General features: G+C 40.0%; 1 protein-coding gene across 2 annotated transcripts in view; it reads left to right on the top strand.

Moving 5' to 3' along the window:
- Positions 1-347: 347 nt before the first annotated feature.
- The window catches only part of LOC119735442 (serine/threonine-protein phosphatase 6 regulatory ankyrin repeat subunit A-like), a 32,008-nt gene continuing 19,486 nt past the window's right edge, over positions 348-12,869 (top strand). Inside the window, exons 1-9 of one of the 2 annotated variants that reach the window (XM_038209140.1) lie at positions 348-509; positions 2,657-2,807; positions 4,267-4,374; positions 5,127-5,222; positions 6,241-6,345; positions 7,509-7,604; positions 9,969-10,070; positions 10,667-10,771; positions 12,185-12,280. In XM_038209140.1, the coding sequence (XP_038065068.1) occupies positions 2,670-2,807; positions 4,267-4,374; positions 5,127-5,222; positions 6,241-6,345; positions 7,509-7,604; positions 9,969-10,070; positions 10,667-10,771; positions 12,185-12,280 (846 nt within the window). In that variant the 5' untranslated portion in view covers positions 348-509; positions 2,657-2,669. Of the gene's footprint in view, positions 510-1,045; positions 1,183-2,656; positions 2,808-4,266; positions 4,375-5,126; positions 5,223-6,240; positions 6,346-7,508; positions 7,605-9,968; positions 10,071-10,666; positions 10,772-12,184; positions 12,281-12,869 lie in introns of those variants that run through there. The other variant, XM_038209139.1, reaches the window with a different exon arrangement.

Raw genomic sequence — 12,869 nt, 5'->3', positions numbered from 1 at the left:
AAAACTGTCTTATTCAGTATCTTGAACAATGAAAAACTAGACTAAACAAAAGGTAACCGATTACCACCGTACTCTATAACTTTGTTTTGAATATTTTCTTATCGGAAATCATCATTTTCATAAGATAAAGGACTTACCTTCAAATGGTACCGCACTGTTTGTGTTTGTGCTTCAATGAAACCTCGTTACGGTTTGGTACGCCGTGTACGCGCAACTTGTCTAATAATGACAGTTGGCAAGGGAACTTTGCGCGCGTTTCTAGTATGATGTCACAGATTGTACGAGTCACGGGCCAACCATAGATGAGCACCTCGTACGTTATTCGGTTGCGGGGAAAATCGGCCAACTGATGAAAACCACGTGTTGTTTTGGTCGGCAGAACAGTTCCGTGTAGGCAAAAACAGATTGAACTGAAATTTGGAATATTGTTCGATCAACTATACTCGTGAAATACCGGTAACAACCGTGTGAGGATTCCAGGGAACTGAGAACAGATTTGGGGACCTTTTGTACGATTTTACCACGATTTTTAGCTTTAGCTGTCAGTGACCATATATCGTTTCGTTTATATATTCGGCGATTTTGGAAGTTTATAATTTCATCTTCTGTTACTGGTTTAATGATTTCAATCAAACTGAGCATGTTTTCATGTTTACAAACAGAACATGAAAAAAAAAACATTTGTGTTTGGTGGGTTGTTGGGTTGTTTGTTTGTTTGTTTTTTGTGTGCATTGATTTTACTACGGTTTTTAGCGTCACTGTATCGGATTACGCTAGGTAGGGGACTTCAGAATTGCATCCTTCACGTCCTTTCAGGGCCACCGTTAACGTGGCTCCAGCGTTGTTTATGTTTTGAACGGCCAGCTGCCAGCTACACGTGTTAATTGCATGCAATTATGCAATGCGAACAGGTCCCTAAGGCAGCCGATTTCGGAGCGGCACGGAGAGCCAATTTTCTTGAACTGAAAATCGCAATTTTCAGACGTTTAACCTTTTGATTTTAAGCCAAAATCTTGTTTCTGTCCATACTTTATGGGTTACATACTACGCTGTGTTGACGCTTTTTAGTATGACCGGAAATTTGGGCCTGAGTTCTGAGCTGAGCTGAGGCTGCTGCAGTTCCACACATATTATTAGTTAGAAGAAGCTCCGCCATATCCGGCCTTCTTTCAGAACCGTACCGTAAGTCAGTTAAGATCACCCTCTTATTTATAAACTGGGAAATGACTGAAACCACATCTAGTGAGTAGTGGAAACAAAATACTTACTAGGGCCTATGCTGACACTCACAGTGCTGAGTGTGCTAAAGCTAGTGTCCGGAAATTGGGCAACTTGCAACATGGGCGATTATGTAGTGTAGTCAGGTAGTGTACTGTCAATGACTCGATCGACTGTTTATGTAGGGCCCCGGCCTGTTTAGTTTCGATCACATAAGAGTCAAGGGTGTTTTTTAGGCACAATTGCAGAATACCCCGCCACTCGATCTATCCACGTCGTAGCCGGCTACGACGAGGTCACGGTTGGTTGACCTCAATAAACATTCTCAGCGCACCTCGTAGCCAGAGAATTTAGGGGTGTATTTCCGAGTGGCGGGGTATTCTGCAATTACTCCGTTTTTTATTACTCAAAAACGTTGTTAACCATTTTGTTCAACAATTTTACTTCATGTTTTACGAAACACCCCTCTCTCTCTGACTATTAATATGGAATGCCCCTCCACAATTGCGTGCACGTTGCGCATTCCACCTCCATGGTCGCGCGTACTGCGCGATGTCGCACAAAACGCAGCTGGGCTGGTGTAGTGTGAATATCAGACGGAAAAAGTTCCATACTCGAGCGCCACTTTTTTCAATTAATTTTCTAGCGCCAAAAGTTACATCTTTTATGGTTATTCCTCCACTTTCCCTCCTCTACTCTCACCCTCTCCTTTCCTTAATTTCTATTTATTAATCAGTCAGTTACTTCATCGGGATTCGAACCTCTGACGCTTGCTTGATACACGAGACTCTTAACCGCTAGGCCGCGCACGATCGCTGTTGCAATAATCAATCTTTGGACGTATTTGAAGTATCCATTGAAACAAACTAAATATTCATGAGAAAATAAATATTCATAATGACGTATTGCACTATCATTGGCAGGCTCATGCGACGTCATGGTTGTTGATGTCATGTGTATAACGTACCGCTGTCTTTCAGCCACTACAATCAGTTTTGACCGGCTGCTTCAAGTTAGTTCTGCACGACGTATGCATCCAAAATGTGCTCTAAAAACACATTTTGAGTAAATTTTTCTCACCTTTACACAGCTTCCTGGATTTCTCTTGGTTCAAATGACAAGGTGAGGTGACAATTAATATGTTTGGCAGCAGATAAATTGACGTCCGAGTATGGAACTTTTCCCGAGCCCAAATTCCATGTGACACTGGAAAAGTATTTAAGGCCAGCTAGGCATGTCTTTATCATCCGTCTTAAGACTGGCCACGTGACGAGCTCTTGACCAATAGGAATGCGTAAACGGTCTTGGGTATTTATGAATAGTGAATCACATGTGATAAAGAACAAGCAACAGGTGTGTTATAACTTTAGCTGTTGCATAGTTGGTTTCATTTCTAATAATCACAAAGTTCATAATGTTTTCTCAATGTATCTTGCAGGTATCGTCTCAGAATGGCTGCACAATACAATGCATTATCACCAGCAGAGAAGGCGCCATACATGCTTCTGAAAGCTATCCATGAAGACAACGTCGCCGTGGGAACACAACTGTTGGCGAATTATGATATTGATGTGAATTTCAGAGGCGAGGTGAATTAGCGGCATGTGGGAGAGATTTTCTGATAATTGTCTTTACAAACTTGCGTCTAGTACAAAATTGATTCGTAATGTGTTTTTTTTTTATTTGAATTTGTGATTCAGCTATCGTCTGAGTATTTCACCCTTTATCCACAGAGCCAATCTCCTGTATAACATCTGATATATCTTGACACGCAGATATATGCAAGCAGCGCGCCAGCCAATCAAAGTCAATTTTGCTAAATTGTGATGTCATTCCATTCCTAAATCAGGACTGAATGGTTTGATTGGTCAATTCGAATGCAGTGTTTTGTAATACAACAACAGCCGGGCAAGATATTCCGTAACATGATGCAGAGCGCGTGACACTTTTTTTTGTGTATCCATTGTCTATGACGTGCAACGGGTGAATGACCGAAGACCCGATATAGAAAGCGCTCGCTGATTGGACAAAATCTAGGAAGTCAAGAGACGAGGTCTTGCCTAATTAATCAGCAAATCTGTTCATGCGTAATAGACCCTATCGTTTCGCCTGCCCATATTGAAGTCAACCATGATGTCATGAACAGAACTGGATCTATTTTAATATAGGTTCAGGTTAGCAAGGCCCACCATTCACACTTCTTTGTGACTGAAACGGGTCGGTGTACATTTTTGGATTTTCTTCCTGGGTAAACCCAGGTCCTGACCAGGTGGGAATGTTACCCATGTAGAGCACTGCTTCCGTGAAGAAGCCATGTTGGACATTCTCGTGGCCCTATAGCTAGTTGTGCATATATGTCTTTCATTTGACAGTTTTTTAAATATTTTATTTCGAAGTGGAAGGCAGATGCATATTTTTTCCCCTTCTTTTTCTTTAACAAGCTGACTGACACCACTGTTATAATGGTAGTAATGGGTAAAAGCCCAGTTCTGAATTTACATGTAAATTTACATTTACATGTACGGGGTAAGTAAAAAAAACAAACCCCAAATGTTGGGACTTTTGTTTTAGTGAAGTTCTGCATGTAGCACTTTCAAAATTTAGAATATGAAAGCCCAATTCATACACTTTCTTGTAGTACAAGAATCATTCAAATCACTTTAAGTAACTGAAGTTAAACACCACTACATTTTTAAAGTTCTGTCCACGGATCACAAAAAGGTGTGCGTTCTTTCAGCAAAACCCAAACGATTCACACACATTCCTGTGTGATTTGTTTTCGTTTTGCTGAAAGAACACTTACGTTTTTGTGATCCGTGGACAGAACCGTTTGAAAAGTACATGAGTGATGTGAATGATTCTTGTACTAAAAGAAAGCTTATGAATTGGGATTTCATATCCTAGATTTTGAAAGTGCTACATGCAGAACTTCGCTTAAACAGTGGTCCCGACATTTGGGTTTCGTTTTTTTTTTACTGATGCTGTACATCTTCTAATTGCAATATCCCATCATATTAAATCGTGTATGTTTTGTTTTCCCACTGGCAGCTCCTGTTTGAAGGCTTTACATTGCTGATGCGAGCAGCTTTCAGTTCCCCAGGGATGTGCAGAATCCTTCTGGACAAAGGAGCCGACATCAACTTGACATTTAGCGAGGTTACTATGGCAACCTTTTATCCTAACCTCTTACGCGTTTTGCGTAATCCACCAATGACATTTGGTCAGTACATGTACTTTGTACCTCACAGTGTTGTAGTACTCGTACTTGGTACTAATACTTGAGTACTACTCGAGTACCTTTTCTAGAGTACTCGTACTCATTCTTGTACTCGGAAGTACTTGTTCTCGGAGACCTATGCTTGTACTCCTACTCGTACCCGGCAACCTAACTCCATGTACCCGGAAAAAGTACTCAACTTCAACTTCTTAATTTTATTAAATGACCTAAATTTTCTAGTCTCATTTCCTTTGAAAACACTTTGATTTGGGACTGCTATTGGAGATTAAAGAAAATGAATTTCAAATTATTGAAAAATGCTTACAAAGACTGTCCGTAGTTTTTATCACAAGTACTTAACACATAATTTTTGGCTTCAAGCACAATGTTATAGGACTCGTACCAGTACTCGAAAATACAAGTACTCGTACTCGTATTCGGTGGTCCAAGGACTTGTATGCGGAGACCTGTTCTTGTTTTCAGAAGTACTCGCACTTGTAATCTTTCTCTGCAGTCTAAGAACTCGGCTGTACTCGTTACTCTTGACTACAACACCGGAACCTCACAGAAACAGATGCACTCTCGGAGCCTTTTTTCCCTCAAATCCTCATGTGTGACAGAAGCATCAGATAACTTGCCTATATTTTTTTTTCCTCCTGAAAATTCTTAAATTTTTATGTCCAACTTCCAGAATGGTGCCACCGCGTTGATCGCCGCTGCTGAACGGAACACTGAATCCTGCAAGATTCTCCTTGAAGCGGGTGCAAATGTCAACCAGGCCGATGACGTAGGTCCCAGACATATTTCTAAATCATCACTCGATTTTGCATGTGAAGTCTCCGGACTTTGTGTTTGCAATAAAGATCTTGTGAACCCAGGGCTATGCAAACATGCATACTGTGCCAAGTTATCCTTGCAGTTAAAATCAATCAATTGACTGGTTTTTTTTTTAAATTCCAGCCTTGTATACCCTCTATAAAACGTGCTACATAATGGATCTCAATTATTTTTTTCCCATAAACTTCATTTAGCTGTCTTCAAAAAAATATAATATGAGTACCTAATTGTTGGTAGATACGTGCGCCATATAAAGACTATGGTATTATTATTGTATCATTTCTCTTTTTGTGCATTTAATGCTCTCATTCAAAGTGTCAGAAGTGCTCAAAATCTAAAGATAGGCGCTTTAACAACTTACCTGATGAAGTTTGTATATTCCAAGAATTATAATGTTCCGGGCGCACTACAAAAGTTGCCAAGTCATATTTTGAATTTGCCATGAAAGCAGCTTCTGGAACATATTCTCACTCAGCTGATTTCAGCTGCATGATGTCACACACTGAACTCACAAATAATAGCAACCATACGCGTGCGTGCATCATGTCAACGCTTGCGTGACCCATTCACAGATTGGCCTAATTACAAAGCAACCATGCAAATTTCTAAAAATGCATCACTTGTCTCATCTTTGGCAATGATCTTCTTTTAAAAAAAATTCATCAAAATGACAGCATGTTTAATTATTGCCATTACTTTTTTTTGTAACATAGTAATCTTTTGAACAATTTGGTCAGTCACTTTCTAGATAGCTGCAAAATGATCTACTATACCTTAAAATCTTCCGCTGCAGGAACCAAATGGCACGTCTTTTTACTCGACTTGAACTTTCAAGGGGCGAAATTGAGCCCCTGGACTTGTACAAGTGGTTGTCTGTATCATCCAGAACCTTACAAACCTCCAGCTGAATTTGGAAGGATCTTCTTATTACGGTTGGTGTGAATCACTTGTTTTTCGTTTGATTCCAGAATGGTTCAACGCCTCTGCATGCTGCGGCTATGGCAAACCCAACAGCCATCCCAGTGTTATTGGCCGCAAAAGCTGATGTGTCTGCAGTGGAGTCTCGGGACTTAGTGAGTAGTACAATCATTTGCATCTCATGCATATTGATGAGCCGATCGTCTCACGTCATTGGTCAATAATCTGGGGCAAAGAAGAAACTCATTCTCTGATATCTTTCGTGCACTGGAAGGGTTGGCCATGCAGGAGTCAGCCACTAAAGTACTCTATACTCAGATTTGAGAACTCGACTCCAACACTGGAATTCAAATCAACAAAGGATTAAACCATTAAACCACTGGAATACAGCCTTGTGGTTGCGAAAGCCTATGCATCACCATTGTTCAAAAAAGTTAATCCGATTACGTAAATGTGCGCTACCATCAGAGCAGTGAAATTCATGCAACCCCCAAAAACATGGCTTTTGGATGCTGTGTTTTTCAGAAAATAGTTCAGTCTTAATTAAAAGGTTAAATTATAAAATCGTTCTTAAAGGTCCCCAAAACTAACTATTTATTTCACGAATAATTGAACGCTAGCTATCATCTACATATGTAAGTATATTCCAAATTTCAACTTTTTTCCGACCAAATTCATATATAGATGCATGGTTTTCAGGTTGGCCGATTTTGGGGCATATTCATAGCGTGACTCGGCATGTCTTCGCGTGGGTCTCGGTATCGACCAATGGAAGCCGGCAAAAAGGGTGATATTTATTAATAACTTGTGAAGGAGGCGCTACTGCAAATGTTTACTGCTCACCATAATGGATAGGAACCTTATTAATATTCATGAGGTTTGAAAAGATTGACAGATATTGCAAGTGCCATGTGTTATAGCTTTGAAAAATTGATGTACCCAAGCCTATTTTTCCAATTTCAGCGACATATCAAAACGATATTAAGCACATAGTTGGATCATTTATAAGGGAAATAAACCCTGAAAGTTGCGTGACGATACGGTCTTCCAAACAGGAGAAATTGATTTTCAAAGATTTCGCCTGCGAACATCCACATGTCCATGTGCATGTTGACCTTCACAACCACATAGCTGGTATATCGTAGGGTTTTAGACACAAGATAAATAATGTAAACAAAAGGACACCCAAACAAGCAGTGTTTCGAGCTTCCTAACTCAGAAACTTTCTCGTGGGATGTGGACAGCGTGACCCCAAAGATGGTCACTGGATGCCAAAGGTCTAATGATTCATGCATATGTGCTGTTGTTTATGTTGTAGGGAGGCAGACAGCCCCTGCACTATGCAGCTCAGAAGAGCCCAGAGGCCTGTAAACTCCTGCTGGATGCTGGGGCCGATGTCAACGCACCGCTCAATGTGAGTCCAACCTTACTCCGCTTTTCTTTTACAAGAATCTCCGTCAAAAAGGGCCAGCCAAGGTGGTGACCACATGATAAGAAATCAAGAAGCCAGTATCTTAAAATATTTGCAAAGACTTGGGTATAATTTGTAAGACAGTTCAACGAAGGGAAAAGAAAGATCTTGTTCAGTAAGTAGATTTTGGATCATTCATGCTTTTGATTGCACCCTCTTTTCGCCCTGGCTTGTTGCACTTGCCATTGGCCAAGGACTACTCTAACCATGAAGGTTGCTGAACTGAAAGGGTTTCCATTCAGTCCCAAGCAGTGTACATCAAAGGATCCCTTTGGAATGTTTTAAAGCTAGAGTCCATCATTTGCAGCTATCCAAAAAGTAACTGACGTAATTCTTGTTGAAAAACATACTTGGTTGAAAGATAGTAAGGGAACTAAACTCCCTGTGAAATTATTCTTTCTGGAAAGCTGTCACTTTAAAGAAATTGACAAAAGAAGGCCTTTACAACGGTGCTTCTTAAGGCACACCGTGGGAAATTTAAGTTAGTAGTTAATTTCGTTTCGCAGCAAAGCGCGCAAGCATTGGCACGACGCACACACGCGCGCAGTTGCTATAATTTGTCAGATCAGTGCGCAACATCGCCTAGCTGCAATTGGCTCAGTGAGAGCGTGTCTTGGACGCTGAATTCAGACCCAATTCAAAACATGATTCAGCAACTTTTGATTTGAAATCGAGATCATAGAACGCTGTTTTTCTCGGAATATACAGCTGAAGCTGAGCTGAAAGTTCATCAGGTTAGTTGTTCAGTACCCTTCTTTAGATTTTTTATGCCCCGCGGCGAAGCCGAAGGGGCATACTGTTTCCGCCTTGTCCTTCCGTGGGTGGGTGGGTGGGTGGGTGTGTGGGTGTGTGTGTGGGTGGGTGAGTTTGTCTTACATACGCAGTGTGGACTTCCGAACAAAAGACGTCCACATAATGTAGGTAGCACCGACGTTGTGTGGACTTACCCCACGTCCACACAGTGTTTCCCCATTTCTGGAAAACAGGTTTAGAGGCATTTTTGGGTTAGGTTTATTTGTAGCAGAATGAAGAGAAACACTAAAGGGAATCATAGAAAAAAAATTGGGTTGAAAGAGTTTTCACAGTTTGAGAAAAATGAGTTTTTTCACTGGTTTTTCTTAACTACACGAAAGCAATGGAAAGTCCACACTAGTCATGTGAAACAAGTATGGGTGGGTGTGTGGGTGTGTGTGTCCGGACAAATCTTGTCAGCGCGATAACTTGAGAAATACTTAACATATGAACTTCAAATTTGGTTTGTGGATTGTCCTTGGTAATCCTAAGAAGCCTTTTGCATTTGGGGCCGAAAGGTCAAGGGTCAAGGTCACAGTGGCTGAAACAATAGAAATTTTGTCAGCGCGATAACTTGAAAAATACTTAACATATGAACTTCAAATTTGGTTTGTGGATTGTCCTTGGTAATCCTTAGAAGCCTTTTGCATTTGGGGCCGAAAGGTCAAGGGTCAAGGTCACAGTGGCTGAAACAATAGAAATTTTGTCAGCGCGATAACTTGAGAAATACTTTACATATGAATTTCAAATTTGGTTTGTGTATTGTTCTTGGTAATCCTGAGAAGCCTATTGCATTTGGGGCCGAAAGGTCAAGGGTCAAGGTCACAGTGGCTGAAACAATAGAAATTTTGTCAGCGCGATAACTTGAGATATACTTTACATATGAACTTCAAATTTGGTTTGTGGATTGTCCTTGGCAATCCTAAGAAGCCTTTTGCATTTGGGGCCAAAAGGTCAAGGGTCAAGGTCACAGTGGCAAAAACAAAAGAAATTTTGTCAGCGAGATAACTTGAGATATACTTTACATATGAACTTCAAATTTGGTTTGTGGATTGTCCTTGGCAATCCTAAGGAGCCTATCGCATTGGGGGTCGAAAGGTCAAGGGTCAAGGTCACAGTGGCTAAAACAATAGAAATCTTGTATTTATTCTGAGATCATAGGGATTAGGGATTAATTCATATAAAACCTACAGAAGACACTAATGCTGTCAATGAACGTTCCATTTGACCAAGGTACATGTAATTTGATGTTAGAGTGGTGTTATGTCATGGAAACAGTCACGGTTGCGGGGCATTTGTGTTTGTAAACACACCTGACTTGTTTTTTGACTGAAATGGTATTTATGAATTGGAATAAATATGTACTTGGTCGGTATTAAACACTATGTGTAAGATTGGTTGGAGTCTGGATGCTGATAATTACCTTTGCTTCGGGTCATTATCCATACTCCAACCAGTCTTAAACATGGTGTTTCCCTTATAAACCCTGAGTTTGTTCTGTCGTAATCTTTTTAGAGTGAGGAGGCAGAAACAGCGATACTTGTTGCTGCCTCAAAGGCTCCGCAGTGCTGTCAGGTACTCATCGATGCGGGAGCAAATGTCAATGTACAGTTCAACGTGAGTGGCATGTATTTTATCCAAAAAAAAATAAGTTGCTATGGAAATGTTGCAATTACTGCACTGGAAAAATGCAGTTTCAAGAATCTTCGTAAAAATTGTCTTCAAACATTACCAGCTATAAAACCTCGGTTTAAAAGTTAAAAATATCAAACAAAGTCCTTTTGAAGGACCGCCTTTTAAAAAAGTTGCTGTTATAAATCATACCGTGTGCCTAAGCACGGTTGTTAATAAAGATATTGTGTACTACAGCTGTTGACAGTTGCTGAAACAAGATTTCTGTTTCATATTCTTGTTGTTCCAAACAGTCAGAACACACAATAATGGGGGGGGGGGACGAAACAGGTTTTAGGTTCATTGCATTTAAATGGTGATATTCTTTGAAGGGATTGAGCAATTTTAGTAATTTTTTCATCTAAAAGTAGTTTATGAAGTTAGCTTTCCAGTCATTATTTTTGGTGCCTCTTTTTTTTTTAAATATGATGAAATATTTTTGGGGCCTTGTTTTTACACACCCTGTATAAAACAAACACTGAATATTTCACATTTGTGCACGTGAAGGGATAATTTTATTTGGGTTTTATTTTTTCCTGCAGTCAACCGGGGGTTCTCCTCTGCATGAGGTCACGGACCCCGGAGTGGATGTCAGCTATTGCCAAGCTTTGCTCAAAGCTGGAGCTGACGTGGAAGCCACAGATCATGTACGTATGTACAGAAAGAACCTGCACCAAACTAAACGCTTAGGCTATCAGTTTTGGTCCAAAAATTGGGCCACCGGTATCAATTGATCGATGGAGCAATGCTCATAGCGATTTTTGGCAAGGTATGCACATCTAGAGTTGGAAAATGTGTGATAGCTTTGCAGTGTGAGCGGTGGCAATTTTTGGGGTGTTATTACTTTTAATTTCTTTTTCAAATTGGCCGTCAATATGCTTGTTACCAGATGAATTATATGTGGTAACGAGCATGTTTTGGCCGCCACTTGATACTGTTAAAATCACTCTTGGGAATCAATATTTGTGGCGTTTGGCTGTGTATCAGAAGTTGGCTGGAAAATTTTGCCGTCGAAAATTTTGCCATTGACAATTTTGCTGTTAACAATTTTCGAAATTTTTCGGCAAAACTAAACCCGTCCTTAAGTGGTTAAGAATTGAGATATTTAGATCAGAATTCTGCAGAACTGCAGCTTTCCAATGGTATACAACAATTGTAAGGGATACTGAGTTCAGGAACGGTTATATAGACTACTATCTCACTTCAAGTTGTAAACTGATTCTTTAGAAAACAGCATTTAAATATCCGGCAGTTGTGTCATAGACGGGATGAAATAGATTTTAGAGATGTTTGACAGAACCAAAAAACCAAAGAAAGATAAAACAGGACTTATACAGGGTGAGTAAAGAAAAAATGCAACTCAAATGTCAGGACTATTTTTTAAGTGAAGTTCTACATGTAGCACTTTCAAAATCTAGGATATGAAAGCCCAGTTCATAAACTTTCTTTTTGTTCAAGAATCATTCACATTCACATCAACTTACAAAATTTTAAACGCAACCACCGTTATAAAGTTCTGTCCACGAATCACAAAAAGGCAAGTGTTCTTTCAGCAAAACGAAAACAAATCACATAAGGATGTTTGTGAATTGTTTTCGTTTGCTGGAAGAACGCACACTTTTTTTGTGATCCGTGGACAGTACTTTATAATGGTGGTTGTGTAAAACATGTTTAAAATTCCGTAACTTGAAAAGTACATAAGTGATTTGATTGATTCTTGTACTAAAGGAAAGCTTATGAATTGGGCTTTCATAGCCTAGATTTTGAAAGTGCTACAGAACTTCACTAAAGCAATAGTCCTGACATTTGGGTTTCGTTGTTTTTTTTACTCACCCTGTAGATTGAGTTTCTTTAAAAAAAAAAAAAAAACCTCAAATGTGGCTTTTCCCCACTCTACTGCAAAATGGCAATTCATTTCTGAATTCAAGCTCTTTTTGGTAAGGTGTATGCAGTGTATGAGCGGTTCAGATCCCACTCAAATGGGCGGATGTACATTAAGAGATTCTCAGAGATTCTCCAGACTGAAATTTCTGGTTTCTGTGGACTTATCACAAATTTAGACAGGCAGCACGGCATTACACTATGCAGCCAGGTCAAATGCACCAGTCTGCAAAGCACTACTGGATGCTGGGGCCAAGTATGACTGCAAAGATGACGTAAGTTCTATCATTATACATGTACATCAAGACTGTCCCAAGAAAATTCAGATCTCGTGTCCATAGCAACAGGGAATAAAGAGTGACAAATAATTGTTTGAATGTCGCAGGTCTTTTGCGTAACGTGACGTAATTCACTTGAGACTTAACAGTAACTGAAGGTTAAGGATTTTGTAGAATCAAGGATTTTGCAGAATTGACAATAAAGGACGGTAGAGTCTAATCCAATTTTTTATTGTTATTTATTTCTAATTATGCTCAAAAGTGTCCACGGCACTGTAACTCGCAAGCCTGCAGAAACCTGTAGGGGGAAGGCATTGAAAGTAAATTACAGTTTTAGAGGTGGGAGGAAAACCCCAGAAGAATATTCCCGGGAAAACCCATGGAATCAGGCAGGAACCAAAAACCCAATCCACATATTGGCCCAGGCAGAATTTGAACCCAGGTCACAGCGGTGCAAGGCGAGGAAAGTACCGCTACGCCAACCTGACTCCCCCCAATTTATTTGACATGGGGCTTGATTCCTCTGAAAATCAGAGTGATTAAATGGATTCTGAAAGTAAGGGTTCAGTACTTAATTATCAGAGAC

Source organism: Patiria miniata, unplaced genomic scaffold (assembly GCF_015706575.1).
Source record: "Patiria miniata isolate m_02_andy unplaced genomic scaffold, ASM1570657v1 HiC_scaffold_29, whole genome shotgun sequence".
NCBI classification, from domain to species: domain Eukaryota; kingdom Metazoa; phylum Echinodermata; class Asteroidea; order Valvatida; family Asterinidae; genus Patiria; species Patiria miniata.
The sequence above is the reverse complement of the archived record's forward strand: the minus strand, read 5'-3'. Positions and strand labels throughout refer to the sequence as shown.